We start from the raw sequence: 19,348 nt of genomic DNA on the forward strand, positions 1-19,348 counted from the left end.
AGGCTTTCAACCAAAAAAAAATAAAGAAAGGATCTTCATATGCTCATACGAATACTCAAGTGGCCAAAAATGGATTTTCAAAATCGCAACAGGCTTTCAATTTTTTTTTTTATAAAAAATCGTAACAGGCAAACTTGATCATTCAAAGAAATCAGCAATAACATAAGTCATGCACTCCTAGTCGTTAAACAAGCATGAGGAAACATCAGAGCCTCAATAAGCACCAAGAGTGCATAACATGTCAAACTTAATTGCTACATATAGAAGAAGACGAGGCTTTCTTTGCCATCCATAAGACTGCAAACCTCAAATTTAAATCAAGCTGGCAAACTATGCCCTACTAAAAGGCTGCTGTCCTGAAGGAGGCGGAAGTGGAGGTGGTGGAGGAAGTGAATGCGGCAATGGCATCTGTAATTGCGGTGGCACCAAAACTCCCTTGCTTTCATTATGATCAGCAGGACCTCCTTGCAGCTCCTTACCTGGTACCCTTGGATTCAGCAAGGAACCATCAGGTGCCCGGCCAAAATCAGGTTGGAAAAAGGCCACACCTCCCTGAGGATCTGCAGGGTTTGCAAATCCTTCAGGAATTCCTTGGCCAACAGAGATAGGCTGGAAAGGCATGCCCACAATACCCATGCCCCATGGACGGGGGAATCCCTCTGGAAAGCTCATAGTCCCTGATGGAGCAGGTGGAACCCCCAGAACTGAGCCTTGGTCTTGTCCAACATCGGGCAGTTGCATCTGGTAAGGAGCAGCATAGTATTGATGTGTTCCATCTTGTGGAAGAGGAGGATAACCGAAAGACTGCGTTTGGACTAGAGGCTGGTTCATGTTCATAGGAATTGCAAAGTTTGGTGGCTGATGAGGAGGCAAAGGTGGGAAGTTGGCAAATGATGATTCAAGGGGCATCCCAGCTTGCTTGTCTGGAGGAGGGCCACCCTGATTCTCAAAACTTGGTGGTTGGGGGATCCAGTTATAGGGTCTCTCAGGGCCTTGAGATGGATTGTTCTCAGCCTGAGATTCTCCTGGCTGTTGTTGTTGGCGGCTGTGAAATGCTGGTAGCTTTGGCTGTCCAGGTGGCTTTGGGGGTTGCTGATCCCAAGACTGGTGATGACGAGATCGTTCTTCACGGTCCTGGAGCTGACTATTTGAATTAGGTGAAAAGCCTGGCCTTGGCGGAGCACGTGCTGTGGAAGATTCTGGCTGCAGGGATTGCTTTTGAGATTCAGCCTCATTACCTGCTTCCTTCTCTGTGCTGTTTTGAAGAAGGTTAGCATGAGAGTCTTGGATATGAGATTCAAACTCTGTTCTCTTAAGGAAGGACTTGAGACAATGAGGAGCAGCACAAATAAATATTCCTTCCATCATTTTGATACTCTGGATCTTCTGAATACGTTCATCACAGCTGCACAACAATGAGAAGAACAAAATGAAGCAAGGATCAACTATTTTCAGAAAGCAAGCAAGAATCCAACAGTAAATAAGACAAGAAAATTATAGTAGCAACTGACAAACCCTATATGAGTGAAAAGTTTCAAGCAACATTTCCATTAGGCTTACTTATTCACCGGAAGTACTACTAGAAAAGTTGCTTAGTATAAATATTAAGAGAGAAAAAAGGAGATTATATGCTACAAGGACAACAAAGGTTTTAGTTAGTGAAAACTTGGCCAGTTTTAACTCAGATTCTGCCAAAACTTTTTAATGCCAACATCACAGCATTTTTTATCTATGATAATGAGAACAGAGAACAATGTAATGGAATTCATCCTCTCAATCCTTTCATTTAGATTTAAAAGCTCCAAGATTGAAAAACAAAAAATAGTCACCGGGGGAGATATCAACATTATAAGTCTCAATAGCTGAAAGATGATAATTAATATGACATTCTTTATATAACAAAGCAACTACATTATCAGTAAAGTCTTTCACAGATCAGTTTTCAAATGCCAATCATTATCGAGTAAAAGACAAAAACAAAAATAGCGAAATATTCTAAAAACTAGAAAGCAATAAAGTACAAGACTACAAGTCATTCCAATAGATATAAGAAATTTGCAATTCCTAACCACATGAAGGGAAAGAAGTCTTACAGATGACAGCTAGAATCACTCCGTGCGCAGGTTAAACAGAAAGCATGCTCGCAAGGAATCTGGAATAAACAAAAATAGTAAGAAATGATTCAAATGAAAGCAAATATGATAATTAATCAACCTAAAAAATACATTCATGTAAACTTAGTTTTACTATATAATTGCTGTACTCATAGGCAACACTAATGGACCAGTAGACCACCCAAAGGAAAAGACTTGGGAAGTGTTGCTGCCACATTAGTGAATCTCAACACTAATGAACCTCTTCAAGTGTTGCCGCCACTCATAGACAACTTATTCATTCACATTTTGTCCTAATTTGAAATTTTATATCCTCCAACTTACCGTCTAATTGACCATTCTCTTTCGTGAATCTCAACAAAATGTGATTCAATGACATTAATTACCATGCAAATTAGGGCTGTTCTCAGTCCCGTGGACAAAAATTTTCCATTCATTTCACCTACATTCTAAATGGAAATTAATATCTGGAATTTTGAAGGTTGAAGGCAGAAATTATGGAGTTGGTTTTGTTTGGGGATATATGTTAAGGAGAAACATAAAGACATATCGACAATAAGGTCTAAATGTGAAAATTTATGTGGATAGCAGTTTGTAATTTTGTATGTCTACAGGATACATTAATGGAAATGGCTGGCCAAGTGGAAAAGAATTGGAAAACCTCCGGTAGCCCCACGTAAAGGTAAATTGCTCTTGGGTCAAACAGTGTAAAGTAATTTGCTTTCTTAGTTTAAATTCAAACAAAAGATCATAAATGATAAGGAACTTCCTAGTTCCTACAATAAAGTTCGAATTATTAGGGTTTATTCAACTTCCATCTGTACTTCTTAACAGCCCAATTCTCGGATAATGATTAACAATTCTAATTATTTCCTCTGCATTTTTCAATAATATCACACCAATCCATAAAACAAAACCCTAATCGGCACGACTTAGGATAAGGCGATGGTTGCTCGCTTACCAGGCGGCCGTAGATGGCAATGGGGAAGTCGCAGCGAGAGCAGATGTGGACGCGCTCACCAAGTGGGCGGCGAGAGCGGCGACCAATGGTGCGGGTAGCTGAGACGGCGGAGGCGGTAACGGCGCCGAGGCTCTTCGCCACCGGGAGATCGGCGAGGACGAGGTGGTCAGGGCAAGCCACAGTTACCGTCTCTGCCGCCGGTGGAGGCTTCGCCGGACCTCCGCCGCCCTCGCCCGACGAGCCCTTGCTCAGACGTATCTGAAGCATCTCTCTCTCTCTCTCTCTCTCTCTCTCTCTCTCTGAAGGTTTTCTTTTGCATATAAAGCCTTGCTTATGTTGATATATACGTCTTCGGGAGAAATTCTTAATTTTCTCATCACATTTGCATATAGAACCCTATGTGTAAGATAATTTACAGTTTAAACCATATTCTAATTATTTGCCAATTGGACCTTTTATTTTCCTAAAATTAGGAAAGGCTGCCTTACAGTTCTGCTTTTAGTCGTGGGACGGTGGGATGTTTCAATATACCACAGGGTGTAATATGCAAACTTCTCTTTATTCTGTATCAATATATAAGTCAAAGTCCTACTTGCATATAGAGCGCTTGAGAAGAAAATACATTGTAAAAATATATATTTAAGTAATTTTAAGGATTTTAGTATATTTTTTTTCTCTCTCTCAGGCCCTCTGCCAATTAAGGCAGCCGTCCTGGCTTTCTTCCACTCTCCTCTCCTAGCTGCTCATTATAATGGAGAAAATTTTCATGGTCCTATCTCTATTTTATAACCCATTTGTAGGGAAGGGAGAAAATATTTCTTTTCCACTCCTTCGGCAAGCCGGCATTAACGGTAATGGTTGATGTATCTTTGTCTTTCTGTTCTTTTCTTTTTCTTCGTTTTACTATTGTATGTTGCAGATATTTGATTCTCTAATCCTTGAAGATTCACAGGACTTTGTCTTGAACTGTTGGATCACGACGGAATTGCAAACTAACTTACGGTGATCCATTATCAATATATTTTAGTGTTGTCTACTTTATTTATGTATGATTATTATTTAATATAACCAAGTATGAGACTTGTGTCAAAAAGTATCACTTAATCTTTTTTCTCATTTGTGTACCAGACTCTTATTGTAACCGTTTGAATTTGAATGCTAATAAAATTATCTACCCAGGGGTTTTACCTTAAAAAATTCACCTTAAGAAGTCAAAATGTTTAAGAACAAAAAGGGAAAGAAAAAAGCCATTGTAGATTACATAATTTCAAGGATTCAAATGTTCAAAAAGAAATATAATAATGATTCTCGCTATCCTTGATTGCAAATTGTTTGAAGTAACTGTCCACTCTCTACCTGCAATGTTGATGATCTGATAATCTCATCTCGCAATCGCAGCATCTAAACTAGATTGACTTCATATTATCTGATAGCTCCACTTAACTCCTATATTTATTTGGTTGAACATTATCTAGTAGTTGGATGCTCTTTTTCTTCGATTAAAAGGAGATGGTCAGATGAAAAATTTAATGCCTTCTGTCTATTTCTAGTTCAAATAATTTATTACTTCACACATTTGAGTTCAAGATGCTGAATTCGTTTTTCTGAACTCTTCTGCATGTTTCTTTGCAGTGCATGATCAGTAAAGTTTTATCTAGTAATTGAAATCTCTTCTAATCTTTTTACCTCAATGGAGAGGAGTGATGCTAAACATCATGTAGGAAGAAAAGAAAAAAGTGAAAACATAAACGGCAACTCCTTCAATCAAATAACATCAGAATGGTTCTTCGCCACAAATCATCTTATATATTCTGCAGTGTCTGTTAGAGTAGTAAAACTGGAGCAATGGAAATAATGTAAGATAAATTAAGTCCAACTTGGTATTCTTAGGAGTGTTTGATCAGTAAATTCTTCCAGAAAGCTACTTCACCATTAATATGCTTGACCTATATTTATTGTGTCTATATTGAACACATAAGTTAACCTTGGAGCAATCTACCCATTTGCAGTACTGCCAGTAAATATAGTAAAACAAGTATCTTTAGGGTTCTAGGAAAAAATATGAAGAGAAAGAGACGTTTAAGAATAGGGTTTCACACCTTCAACCTCAAGTTAGTAGTTTCACAGCAATTGTATAAATCAAAATTCTCAACTCCTTGGTTAAACTCTACCTGAATACAAATGAATCTATATATAGACATCACAACTGTAAATAAGCATATACATCTTTGCAGCATAATCTGTCGGTGATGTCCGCATCACTTGCACCCAGGCGTAAAAGGCAATGAAAATCTAAGTCCATGCAGCTGCAGTGCATTAAGGTCCACATGATACATTAATGTGATTCTGAATCGCCATCATCTTTAGTTTTATGCACCACCTACTATGCATTAAAAAGTGTTCTTTGAAATTATGCCACCTACTATGCATTAGGCCCTGTAAATTTTATCTTCTCATTCATTTTTGTCATAAGTCTCGACCAGCTACCACTGCATTCAACTTTCCTGTCACACTATCAAGTGAATAAGAAATAAGATCTTAATTTCAATCTGTGGACTGTATGAACAACAAAATGACATCTCATTTGGTTAAAAAGAAGATTTAGAAAAGAAAGGTCACAGCTTGGTCACTCCCAGCATCATATATGCTATGTGAAAAGTCTTCAATTGTTTTTCTATATATCTGTTACTAAGGAGAGGCAACTTGTGTTTCAACTACATATCCTCTTAGTGAAGGTGCTCTATTGGCGATATCCAATGAAGCATTTGTCTGCAGCTTACTCTTCTTATTCATCTTCTGCAGCCTTTCTCTCGCAATGTAGCCTCTAATCCACGGGGTCACGTCCTCGTTTACCTTGATCATGATGAAGAAGAGAAGGCGATAGATGATGATCATGCTAAAGAGAACAGACAAGTCCCACCATTTCGATCGGTTGATGTCGATCTGGAATACGTTCTCTAATAAGTATTCTCCAGAAAGCTTTGCAGGGCCTAGTTGTGGGTTATCGAATTCGAGACCCATCAGGTCATTTTGATACTGACCCTGTTAGATGAGAGGCAAAATTGTAAGGCTGATCAAAGGTTCTTTCATTTTCGATACTAACTGGATTCCATATTCTTACCTGCAATGCCCAGAAATGGAAGCTGATGTATGACATCGGATACCTCCAGAAAGGTTTTGGGATGTCATGTGGAAGTCTAAAGAAGCCAGATACCAGCATGAATATTCCCTGTTCATGGTGCAGTAGTGAGAATTATATATCTCAAGTAAATTGTCTTACATTGTTTCAGGACATTTATACAAATTGATCTCAAGAACTGAAAATAAATTGACAATTATAATATGAACTGTCTTCAGTTGTAAATAATCGTACCTGAATCCCAGCTCCTATGATGATTCCCATAAGAAAATTAGGAATTACACTGGCTATGGCCATCATCAAGCTCTCGACCACGGTAACGCTTGCGTAGAGGGACAAGGTAAAGAAGAGGTAATGCATGAAACCCGGGTGAAGGCGTACCATAAAGTAGCACAAGGTTCCCGAGGTAAAACTTATCAAGATCAGAAATGGCATTGCAGATAGTGTATTGCTGATGACAAATGCTAAGACACCATAGTGCCCATTGAGCCGTTCTCTTTGGAATACCTGCATCGAGGAACATAACCGTTAAAGCGTTATAATTTCTTAAGCAATTCTCACATTTCAGCAATATAACAGGGCTATCATACCTTCATATCTTCTACAAATGAGGGGAATCCTCCGATCGACATGAATGTGACGAAGCCAAAGATAAATGAAGCACATGCACCCCTAGCCTGTTATAGAAACACAATCAGATAACCATATGTTTTCTTCACTAGTATACACAACTAATATGTGTTTCTTAGTACTAGTTATAATCTGAATTCTTGTCTATTTACATTTGATTTAAATTTCCATCAGTTTGTCGACGATACATCTTACCCTTAAGGCCTTTTCGAGAAGGCAATTCTTTTCTTGCCAATCGATCAAATAAATGACAGAGAGATAGATAGATAGATAGATAGATTACCAGAATGGAGGTAGGTCCTGTTCCCACATTTAAGTAGATAGTCCCTATGCAGATGGTTACAAGAATGTAGATAATGAGCCTCAACCAGTAGTAACCAAAATCTCTCGTCATATTTAAGAAAGAGCGCTGCGTTAATGTAACAGCCTGCATGCCAAAGCTAGCCTGACTGCCTCCTGAATCCAACACTGTTCCTTTCTGCAAAAGAGAAGATCTGAATTTGATTCCTGAGGCCTAATTTTGCGAAGAGAAGGAGAAAAAAAAAGTAGTACTTATGTTTGTACATACAACTCGGGAGATTTCATCCACTTTTTCTCTTGCTGCATAATTATACTGAGAACGGCGATAAAATTCGATCAGTCTTCTGATTGCTTCTGCAGTAGTAACTTTCTCCAATGGATCATCTGACCTTGCAAACTAAGGCACAAACACAATTAAAAGCTCTATCGAGTCACGATTGCGTAGCGAAAGATAATAAATTTACAACAAACGCATACCCTTGTTTTCATTGATCCTTTCAGAGTAGCTTTCACCTTATCAAAATCCGCATTTATGCTCCTAAGGAAATGATCTGATGGGTTTCTCAGAGAAGGGCAAGGAAAGCCAGCTTCAGCAAAGAACTACAAAGGGGAATACAAAAGGTTAAGAACTTGTAATTGAATCGTAGTAAAATTACACTAAGACTAATTAGTAAGATAGTTCACCTGATGTGCCTCAGAAGCTTGGCCAAAGTAGACAGTTTTGCCTCCTGATAGCAAATAGAGTCGATCAAACAACTCAAAGACCTCGCTGCTTGGCTGATGGATTGAAGCTATCACAGTCCTGCCATCTCTCGCCAGGCCTCGCAGCGTTTGCGTCACGAAGAAAGCCGAGGCACTGCGAGGATTAGGATCATCATCGAATCAAATGAACGTATCCATATATGAGACCGCAGCATCTGGAATCTTAGTAAGATTTTCATCTAGAGTTACCTATCAAGACCACTTGTGGGCTCATCAAGGAAGAGCAACCTGGGTCGCATGAGTATCTCCATGGCAATGCTCACCCTCCTCTTCTCACCCCCACTTATCCCTCGGAGATGCCAGTTTCCGACCATCGTGTCGGCGCAATCCTGGAGGCCCATTTCGACGATGGTGCCTTCGACCAGAGCTTTCTTCTCCTCCCGTGGCATCTTGTCAGGAAGGCGAAGGCGAGCAGAGTATGAGATCGTTTCTCTAACTGTGAGCGTTCCGAGCAAGTTGTCATCTTGAGTAACATACGCCTGAGAGAGAAAGCAAATCTCACGAACTATAATATAATTAACTACAAAGTAATCTAGAGAACAGTTTTTGTTTTAAAGAAGGGTTGTTATTTATACCGCAGTTCCGAAGGAGAGCTTCGTCTTGCGGCCGTTGAGGAGGATGGTACCGGAGAGGAAGGCGTTGGTGGCGAGGCGGCCGGCGAGGGAGTCGAGCAGAGTGGACTTCCCGGAGCCGGAGGGGCCCATGAGCGCCGTCAGGGTCCCCGGCTCCGCGTACCCGGTGAGGCCCTCGAGCACCGTCTGCGTCTCGCCGTGCCGGAGGGTGACCATCACGGTCAAGTCCTTCCAGGTGAGCCGAGCAGACACGTCGCCGATGAAGTCCGTGATTGTCTTCTCCTTCCACAGCGTCTCGCTCAGTGGGCTGAGTCCAGTGACCACCGCCACTCCATTCCCTGCCGGCTTGTTGGATTCTATCTCCACCATCACTTGCTCTGCTGCGCTCCTCATCTCTCCTTCCTTCATCTTGGCGGACAACAGAAGAAGAAGAAGAAGAAGAAGAAGAAGAAGAAGAAGTTAATACCTAAGAAATGGTTGGCTGTGAGCTTATATAGGAGAAGAATGTAATGAGGAATGCATGAGGAAGATGGATATGGAGAGAGAGATGGGTGGTTGTCTGTTTGACTTGATAAGCATGCAGATGGGCTCTCGGGGTGAAGATTTTTGGTGTGAAGGATGCATTGAATGGGAGCAGAAGGCAAGGAATTAATGGAGAACATGGCAAGTATCAGTTGGTTTCTCTTTTGCATATATGCCCCTCAAAAACATTAATATTTTTTTTAAAAAAAAACCCATCAACACCAATTCAACTTAAAAGACACAAATACCCTTACCCGAATTTACCCATTCACTTCATTTAAGGCCATTTACGTCATTCCCCTTTTCTGGTCTTCTTTCAGATGGATAGATGGATGGATAGATTTTTCATGCATTTATTCTGGGCTGGTGGAGGGCTGCTGGTATCATGAATGCTCCGGCAGACTTTAGAATACGAGGGAGATTTAAGTCTTTAAATTAAATGTTATAATTTGAACCTTAAAATTCGAGGTCAACATACTCTGCAACAATGGGGGCATGTACATGAACTGTTTCATTATTTCGTTTTGTTTTTGTTTTTCAAATTATTTTATGCTCGTATTAGTAGGTCCAAGTTTATACAATTATTTCTCTCTCCTTATATTAGGGTTAATATACATATATATATTCCACCAGATCGTTATCTAAATATATTATAAGTGTTATATGGGGCTGGATGGGCTTAGCTTTGATGAATTTAATGACTGCTTCCAGTTGGTCCTTACTAATAAATGCATGCAATGAATGAGCCATTAGCAATGACAAAGAAAAAGTGAAAAGTATTGGCACGAATTCGTCCCCTTCTACCTTTGTATTTGTGAACTATACATCAACTAATAAATGGATCTCTTTTTTTTTCTTTCTTTCTTTTTCCTTTATACTCTTTGCAAGCACTTGCCTTTTAGAATAAGGAATCAGGAATGGAGTGCAAAAAGCCCATGAAGCCATGCATAAGTTGTGCTCCTGTGTCAACTTTATCATGGACTCTATGATACGTCTCAAGAACATGCATTTAATGTGCTCATGGAGAGCAGAATACTAGGAGAAAGAAAAGAAAAGAAAAGTTCTAAGAGATGCATTCAAGAAATTCAAGAAAAAGAAAGAGAGGCATAATGATACTAAGATAAATTAAGAAAAATGAAATAATCTAATCCAAATTACACAAAGATTGGGAGACAAAATGATTTTAGTTGTAAGAAGATAAAATATAATTAACTCATAGAAAAAAGAATAGCAAAAGAACAAAAAGAATAATAGCAGCCAATTAAGGGGAGGTCCTTCTCAGCCCATGCTGGCAATGAATTATGAGAAAGACTAGTAGCTGTCTCAATATGGCTGGTGATGGTTAATTAACACCCAACTCCACTGCCATTGAAGTTTTTCTTTTTCTTCTCTTTTTTAATTTTTTTTTTCAACTTATAATCACATTAATATTCTTTAAAGTAGGAGAAGATGAGGGCAATATTCATGATACATGATACATGATACATGAGCATGCATCTTTCGAACACAGTTAGTAGTTACATCCAACTAATTAATTGATTAGGAATTTGATTTGGAAGTTTATCGCCACCTTTCTGATTTGCTTTTAATGCATCGAAAACACTCTGATAGTTTTTAATATGTGGATGAGTTAAATTAGATTTGTTTTTTAGGAAAATTGATCCAAAATACTATGCATTTTAATTTTAAATATTTATCATTTAACTCATGTATTATATGTTTAATTATTAAAAATATAATAAGTTAACTAATATGTATGATTAACTTTAGTTTAAATAAAACTAACATTGAAGTGTTTTCGATGATTAAATTTAAAATATAAGAATTGAATAATAAATACCTGTAAAGTAGAATGTAAATAACAATAAAACTAAAATTCATAATGTTTTTGAATAATTTCTGATATGAGAGAGTATTTTAAGTGTTTTTCTTATCTTGTTGGTTGTTGTTAGGTTAAAGTTAACTCAAGATATGAATATATGCCCCGCAGCTTTACTACTGCAGGCTCCGGACTAATAATAAAGACAATAAATATATATAATAAACTTTAGTAATCAATTTGTGCACCTAATTAATACAATAACTTAGTCCTTGTAGGATCTTAGAAACACAATTATCTTTGGTGGACCATCTTTGTGAATGAATGTTATAACATATAACATGGAAAGAGAATGAAGACCAGTAGACAACTCTCTTGTAAACTACTATAACTCTGTGAATGAGATGGATGACTTATTGTACGTCCTATAATTTTATAATAAAAGGAAAATATTATTATAAATGCTGCTGCATATGTATAGAATATTCTAAATGATGAATATTTTTTTATTATTAGAGAGAAGTGAAAATTTAATAATGTTCCACTTAGACTGCGCTACAAGGATTCCAAATTAGTAAAATTATACAATATAAATGCTATCATATTGGGCCAAATGATTAGGTTTTGGCCCATATAGAGTGCGGCCCAAGAATTCCTTCATCAAATTTTATGACGACAAATAATTTAATAAGAACTATTAATTTCTCTCTTCTAATCCAACGGTTGAAATTAGATAATACTAAATAAAATTAATTGAAAGTACCTGTGACTCTTTTAAATTATAAAGATAAATTAGTCATATTTTATTTCTCTTTAACTATCCCTCCTATTATTAAGGAAATGATTATAAAGATAAGCAATAAAAAAAATACCTAAATTCTAATTTACTTATGTATAAATTTAGTCACGTATAAATTGACTAGGTCTCTAATAAAACGTTGAACTGATCATTATATTATTCATAAGATAAATTGTTGATAAGTTTAATATTTTTCTAATATTTTATATGATATTTATGCCGTCTTACTAACTTTTTGAGATATCACTCATAAGGAGGACACCGAACTCTACCCTGAATACCGAGTTGATAAAAGTAAATCCATTTTGGTATTAAATTTTAGTTCCTATCTTAAAAAAAGCCCTCATAAAATAGAATAGTTAGCAACATTTATAAGTAGCAATAATGCTCATATTGTCTAGAGTGGTTGTGAAATCTCTTAAAAAAGATTTGACTTTGTTCTATTTAGAACACCCCATCATGCATTAATTGATAACTAATTAGTGTATGTGGTTAAGAGATTTGCATATTAGGACACAAGATTAGCCCTTCTACCCTACTTTGGAGACAAACCACCTGATCTAAGAATCTATGAACTGATATCTTTATCTCAGACAATGTAGGTCATCTTAATGAGGATTAGTCTTGGAATAGTGAGACCAGGGTATTCCCCCCAACCACTTCAAGATATTATTCTTTTTAATTAATTAAGTGTCTCTACTCCTTTACATAAAAATAAAAATAAAATAAATTACTTTTTTTCTTTTCTTTTTTGGCTGAAGATTAGTATCTTAGTATGTGACATTTGAAGTTTGAAGAACTACTCAGTGACAACTACAATTCATACACTCCTTCTCAATAGTTTATTAGGTTTTTAATTTTGTTGCCTTCAGTAAGGTATTAGTTGGGTTCACTTCAAAATTGCTTTGTCTAGTAGGAGAATCAGGTCAGATTAGTTAGGTTCGGGTTAGAATCAGGTTCGGACCGGATCATGAATTGAAAATTTTAAATACTAATATGACCCGTTTATTGAATATGTGACACGAGTCATAGATAAATCATCGAGTAGCATAAATTATTTAAATTTACTTAATTTATTCGATGTATAAACGAAACTCTTTTTTTTATTGATAAATTAATATAGATTAGTCTTGTAATAAATAAATTAATCATGGGTATCTGTGAAAGTTAGTAACAATTAGATTTTGACCCACTTGATAGTAACGTTTTGAAAGCGTTACTCTTAAAGATATCTTTCTCTTTTCATCTATTAAACTTGTTCAGATTTTGGCATAAGTAACCGAACTTATCCATACAAAACAGCGAGCCTTGAAGGATATCTACACAAATCCAAAATTTAGAAGGGCGTATCTGTAAAAGAAAACCTTAATTGAAACTTCTTAATCTAATACAGCCTCTATTTTCATTTTTTTTTTTATCAACACTCTGTTCGATAGATTTTATAACTAAACCTTTTCTCTAATTTTCATATAACTCTGCTAATTAATTTACTGAAGTACCTTAAAAATTCTAATCCTAATTCATGTCATTAGTCGGGCCAGGCCAGGCTAAAATATAATAGCTTGTTACTGTCTAATGGGCCGGGTATCAAAAAATATTTTAGTTAGCTTTCATAGTAACATATTTTGGGTTCCTCTGGCTCCAATGGGCATTTGAGGTGAGCAAAGACCTTGCTCGAGCAGCATAGTACCATTTTGGGCTCCTGTAGCCTTAAGGGGGGCAAAGATCTAGCTCGTGTCATCCATTACAGCTTCACTGGGTTAGAATTGAGCAGGTTTAAGCCTAGCTTTAGAGAGTTAGACCTAACGGTTAGGTCTACCATACCCCACAAAAGAATAATTTAAGCATTTTAAAAAATTATCTTTCGCATTCTAATATTATATTCCATGATTGATACCCATCCACTTGAAAATAGTTGGATTAGTTAACTCAAAGTACTACAATTTTAAGAAAAAAAATAAAAGGAGTGAAATCCTAGAAGACAAAGTATTAGTAAAGACAAATATGTTTGATGAATTTTGTAATGCAATATTTGAACATTCCTCTTTTCCAATCTCTACTTAATTAAATCTTAAAGCAATTCACAGGGCAATGAATTTAAAATATCACTCCATGTTCCATTTGCTAGGTTGTGGCACCGACACCAGTAAATAGATTCATACTAAGATTTGGCCAAGATTTGATGTGATATTTATAGGGAAATCATGAGGCAAAAATATAAATTCTTTACCCATGATTAGTTGAAAGTGGATCATCTAGGTGTCTGCCACAAGGCCAATATCAAGAATCAACCATCATTCTTTCCACCTCTTAAAAAAGTACATCCCTTCTCCTAATCCCAATCCATTAGACAAAGCAATGTCAACTTAGTGGAGATAGAGCTAACCCGGAGTATTTTGTGGCACTAACACCAATATAAACAATCATTGATATATTCACCATCCAAAAGTCTTCTTTGCTTTACTGGATGCAGTCAAGAAATCAACCCTTATAAAAGATTATACTTACCATTGTGGAGCTAAATATATACTAATGCTATCATTACAACAAGATAACCTTCACGTGAGGATTAGCATAAAAGAAACTCTCCCCTAATTAATCTGTCTAACATAATCTCCGCTGTCTAACTGAAGCGGCTCGCTCATAAAAGGTTTTTGTTTGTATAGTTATTTGCATATGCATCTGTTACAGATCAGATCTGAAATGATTCGTTCGAACGATGATTCTGAGATTTTGAGAGGTAGTAATCTTGGAAGTCTTGGATTTAATGGCTTTGGGATGAAGTTAATCAGAGATTCGGATGAGGTCAAATAGGGTAGAATGGTAAATAACCGACGTTGTGGCGGTCGTCGATGGTGGTGGACAGCTAAGGGTGGCTAGTGGTGGAAGAAGGTGGCTAGGGTTTGGAATGACGAGATACTTCTACGGTTATGATATACTTCTAAAAAAACAACGCAATCTAATGACTAAAATAAAAAATAAAGACTATAAGAAATATTTAGTTAAACTCAGATTCATTTATAATTATTATTGACACATGTCCATTCCTATTTATAGTAGTATAAATTCTTAACGAATCGGTTCCACATGTGAATTATCCGATTTATTTGAAATTCAAACAATAAGATAAAACTAACTAACTTGACTCGACTCGACTTAACCCATGTGGTCAGATCGTAACATTATCTCCCCCAAAAATGTTATTTTTGAAAATGTAATTAGCATTTGAAAATAGGAACCTTATACATAAAGGAAAAAAAAATTCGTTACTCCCCCTCAATTTTTAAAATTTTTTCTTATTCAACCATTATTTGTTTGGCATTACTGAAATCCTCCATGAAGTTTTCTGAGAATAATTAGAAAAAAAATACCGATATAAAATAAGAGAAATGGAAAGGGTTGAAATACAAATTTTCCATGCAGTTGGTTCGGACCCGGTTTGGAGTCACCCGCTCCTGTCCCTCTCCGCTCCGTCTCAAACCCGGTAACCCGGGAGCGGGCCAACTCAGCAGACGCAAAGAAAAACGAGCGAAGCGTTTCGATTCCTACTAAACCGACGACATCCGTCAAAACCACGCGGCGAAGCGACCACTCGCAAATCCAAAAAGGTTCTTTGTCTTCTCTTTCTCCCTCGTCCATCACCACCCTCGCCTTCTCTCTCTCCCTCTCGAGTCTCCTCGTCTTTAAGTGAAACAGGAGCGCTTCTGTTGCGCTTTAAAGAGCAAGAATCCAAAAATATCACTGTGGCAAAACGAAAGGCGAGAACTTTTTAATTCTCTACCAAGCACGTGAGGCACCTTCCTTCCAAGTGTCCTCCGCGCTCCCGCCTTTATATACTTGCCTCTACCCGTCTGGGATCTCTCCAATTCCGCTCCTCCTCCTCCCTCTCTCGCTTGCCGTTTCTGGGCTCTTGCTCTTGGGTTAATTGTTGCTAGAAAGATTGGATTTTGAGCGGTGGGCAGGGGTGGTGTATAGAGAGAGAGAGAGAGAGAGAGAGAGAGAGAGAGAGAGAGCGCGCATTAATGGAGTAAAGGAGGGGGGCTTGGGGTTTCTATATTTGGGTGGTGCTGAGAATCGTCGTCGTCGTCGTACTGATCTCGGACTAGGAACAGTGCATCGGGTAAGGATTTTTATCTCCTCTTCGGCGAAAACAGAGTGTTGTTGCTTGCTTTGTTGTTGGAATTGGCCTCAAAATTGAAAATTTTCTTTTTTATATCTTTATTTTGTTTTACAGAGTGGGAAGAGGTGGTATAGTGAGATAAGAATAAATTAGTATAGGGATAAATGATGGCTTCGAAACCGCAAGGGCGCTCCAACCTCCAGTGCTTCCTAGATTGCATCACTCCCACAGTGGAAACCCACATCCTCCGCAAGGTGCTCTCCTCTCCACAACTGTTCTTTTCCCTTTAATTTTTCTCCTCTATTCCATCCTTCTTGTTCTTATCCCATCTTTCATGGTTTCATAAAATCTTTTGATTCCACTTATTTTTTTGCTTCTTTTTTTTTTTTTGGGTCTTTGGAGTCGTAATCTGATGCTGATTACCGCTTGTTTCAGATAAATTATTGTTCTTTTAGTGGTATTGAGATCAGAATTGTGATCATCTACTTCAAGTTAGTAGGGTGATTTGGGGTTCTCCACTTGTCAATTTACGATTTCTTTTTTTCCTTTTTCTGCTGCATGTTGTTAGATGGTTGAAGAATGGCTTGCTTTTATTAGAGAACTATAGTTATTTTGTAAAGATAAATATATTCTAGATTTAGGATTGATATGCCCTCTATGTTCTTTGATCTATTTTCTTTCTTATTTCTTGGGTTGTGGTAGGAGGATGGGAGTGATCAAACTTTCGTCTAAGAATCAGCAACTCATCTTTGATCTGTATTAGCTTAATAAGGGAAGAGAGTATCCTCTGCCCTTTCCTCCAATGTATTGTCATAGCAAATTTCTTTTCTTATAATTGAGTAGACTGTATATTGTTGACTTATTTTGACTCATATTATTGTATCATCTTGATGCAGTCGAGCTTTCGTGCATCAAATGCCCTTTGTGAATGTTCAGAAATGGAAACTATTAAGTACTTCACTCTCTCAGATCTCTGGGGCCAATACTACGAATGGAGTGTGTATGGTGTCGGTACCGACGTGTGCCTCCACAATGGGCAGACAGTAGTCCAATACTATGTACCCTACTTATCTGGCATTCAGTTGTATACTAAGAAAGTCCGTAATGCATCTAGGTTGTCTTTCCAACTCTATCAATCACATAATATTCTTCTGAATTTAGACAGATTTTGAGGAAATTGAGGATTGATTTAAGCATGCGATCTTTCCCGTAGGAGCTTGAATGGAGATAGTTTGATGGACTACTGGAATGTTAATGACGAGTGTAAGAAGCTCTCTAGATCGTGGAGCGATGTGTCTGAACACTCACTTATAAACCATGATGCTTCATGGGGTGCCAAGAAACACCTTGGGCACTTATATTTTGAGTTCTTTGAAGTTTGTTCTCCTTATGGGAGGATACCCCTTGTTGACATGGTACTTTTTATGTTCACATTATGTGCTTGCTGGAAACGTCCGGGACTTAATTCTTTTCAAATGTTTTATTAGGTATATGAATTAGCTCAGAACTTTCCGGGGTTGACCTCTCTAAAGAGCGTGGAGCTTTCACCCGCCAGTTGGTTGTCAGTTGCCTGGTATGGTTTCTTAGTGATACTTGCTAATATTGTTTTGCTGAAATGAGAATAATTGAAAGATTGAACTGTCTCGTAAGTCAGTAACCTTTTCTTGCGATCATTGTGAAATCATCACAGAAGATCAGAAATTTTTGGTTCTTGATTTGAGTAATCGTCGAATTATGAATTAACCTGCAGAAATGGCGATGGAATTGAATTAAGCAGTTTATTACAGAGCCATTAAACGATTAGTTTTGGATTAAAATTTTGCTCTGGATATAGCACAATTCTTCCTTTTTTCTCTTTCTATTAATCTTTCCTCTTAATGTAGATGTACGAAAGTTTTTTTTTTTGGTGGGGGGGGGGGGGGGGGGGGGGTCATTAAACTGTGAGGCTGATGAGTAGGAATGGAATATTGAAGCCTTTCCGGGCTAATGAATCTGCCTCCATATTACAATCTCTTGAGATAAATATTCAGGAAATACTTCTAAAAACTAGTAGAAAGGCACCAGATGATTTGTGTTACTATGCTTTTCTTTGTTTGTCAGGTACCCTATCTATCAGATTCCTGCCCAGCACAATGTGAAGGAATTGTCTGCGTGCTTCCTAACTTATCATCACATTTCGTCATCATTTCCAGGTAGTTGCCTCTTTTGAAAAATATTAGGAAAATTTTCTAGAAATTCATAAATCTATTTATTAATTAGCTCATTCAGTTTAAAACTATTCAGTCTAGGAAATATGCAAGCCCTGCCCTTTCATAAATCTAAAAGGCTTTATATGCATTTACTGGGATGACCAGATTGGCCAGCAGCCAAAACAATATCAATAGAAAGTCTGAATTTAGGATGGTCTTAGTTTTTACATTACTCTTTAAAGTCATATAATGCTTCATGAAATGTACAATATATGTACTAAAACTCTGTTTCTTGCTGGTAGTAGAAACTTTCCTTACTTTAATATGATTCATTGGAGGTTCTTTCTTCACTGGTCAAAATGTAAGCGAGGATTCCGTGAACCATCTGAGCTGGTTTATGAAAAAGTGATTATTACTTACATGTGTTATGTTCATTTGGAAAATTTTCTTGCTCCACATTCCAAGCCAAACTACTAGCCTGTAGGAACTCATATAGTCACTCATATATATCATAATCATATAGCTTATCAATCAGATTTTCATAATTTCTCTGTCCTTAGGAAGCATTCTCTAATCAAACGGTGATCCTTCAAACATTAATGGGCATTTTTCTGTCATGATCCTCTTGCAGACAATCTGCCTGTGAACGTGCCAAATGGTTACTATTGCACTACTGATAGAAATGGAAAAAATGAAACACAATCCAAGGACAAGAGCAATGATACTGATAGTAAAAGAGAAACGCAATCAGAGGATGAGAGCAACATCATCTCCCTTCCTCCGTTCGGGCTTGCGTCCTACAAGATGCAGGGGAAGCTTTGGAGCAATCCTGAAAATGGAGATCAAAAAAGGATGGCTTCCCTCTTCAGTTCTGCAGACTCCTGGCTCAAGCAACTTGGGGTCAAACACCATGACTTCAACTATTTCACTACTCACCCTGCGTGAGCATTAAGACAATAGATAACCAGCTGAAGGAGGAGATCATTAGCCTTGTTAATTTCGGTATGTGTTAGACAAGGACATCTCTAGCTTTATATAAAATACCATATTTATGATGAATAGCAAATGGAAAGATACAGACTTCCAGTTTTATAGTTTTATAGGAAACAAACTTGTTTTGTAAGATCTACTAGTAGTTCAGCCCATGGTTATGTGCCCAACTCAGCAAGACTACTGGCACTTAGCCAGTTACATGTAAGGTGACTAAGTTGAGCAGGGTCATGTGAAAAATATTTAATTTCAAGTCGTGCAGTAAATTTCAGATATAACTTTCCTTTCCTTTTCTTCTTGAAGGATGGTTTTATTCATATATGACTGCCCAATCTTACTTCTTTTCCCCTTGCATATATAGTTGAATGTGAGACAATCTTGCCTATTGTAGATTTGAGTTGTTCATGAGCATAGCTCTGCTGCATAAAATA

At 37.4% G+C, this 19,348-nt stretch overlaps 3 protein-coding genes across 4 annotated transcripts; 1 reads left to right on the plus strand and 2 right to left on the minus strand.

The window, feature by feature from the left end:
- Window positions 1-122: 122 nt before the first annotated feature.
- On the minus strand, window positions 123-3,370 carry LOC140767781 (E3 ubiquitin-protein ligase HAKAI homolog). Its single transcript, XM_073107820.1, has 3 exons — window positions 3,076-3,370; window positions 2,094-2,152; window positions 123-1,405 (listed from the first exon to the last, which is right to left on the minus strand). Exons 1-3 carry the CDS (start codon window positions 3,340-3,342, stop codon window positions 331-333), a joined length of 1,401 nt encoding a protein of 466 aa, XP_072963921.1. The 5' UTR covers window positions 3,343-3,370; the 3' UTR covers window positions 123-330.
- Window positions 3,371-5,595: 2,225 nt separating this feature from the next.
- Window positions 5,596-9,113, minus strand: LOC140767602 (ABC transporter G family member 11-like). The gene is made up of 10 exons (XM_073107586.1): window positions 8,482-9,113; window positions 8,096-8,385; window positions 7,829-8,000; window positions 7,622-7,744; window positions 7,413-7,541; window positions 7,128-7,322; window positions 6,805-6,891; window positions 6,449-6,721; window positions 6,197-6,304; window positions 5,596-6,117 (listed from the first exon to the last, which is right to left on the minus strand). The coding sequence occupies exons 1-10, from the start codon at window positions 8,884-8,886 to the stop codon at window positions 5,764-5,766; spliced, it is 2,136 nt and encodes a 711-aa protein (XP_072963687.1). The 5' UTR covers window positions 8,887-9,113; the 3' UTR covers window positions 5,596-5,763.
- A 6,128-nt stretch (window positions 9,114-15,241) lies between these two features.
- LOC140766529 (uncharacterized) lies at window positions 15,242-19,205 on the plus strand. 2 transcript variants are annotated; one of them, XM_073105920.1, is made up of 8 exons: window positions 15,242-15,738; window positions 15,853-15,992; window positions 16,441-16,542; window positions 16,635-16,852; window positions 16,952-17,153; window positions 17,226-17,311; window positions 17,839-17,930; window positions 18,559-19,205. In XM_073105920.1, the coding sequence occupies exons 4-8, from the start codon at window positions 16,677-16,679 to the stop codon at window positions 18,870-18,872; spliced, it is 870 nt and encodes a 289-aa protein (XP_072962021.1). In that variant the 5' UTR covers window positions 15,242-15,738; window positions 15,853-15,992; window positions 16,441-16,542; window positions 16,635-16,676; the 3' UTR covers window positions 18,873-19,205. The 2 variants fall into 2 exon arrangements, with proteins under 2 accessions (XP_072962021.1, XP_072962020.1); XM_073105919.1 differs by lacking the exon at window positions 16,441-16,542 and having other exon boundaries at window positions 15,244-15,738.
- Window positions 19,206-19,348: the final 143 nt, after the last annotated feature.

The sequence above is a fragment of the Typha angustifolia genome, chromosome 9 (assembly GCF_048772165.1).
Source record: "Typha angustifolia cultivar Huaian chromosome 9, ASM4877216v1, whole genome shotgun sequence".
Taxonomy (NCBI): Eukaryota; Viridiplantae; Streptophyta; class Magnoliopsida; order Poales; family Typhaceae; genus Typha; species Typha angustifolia.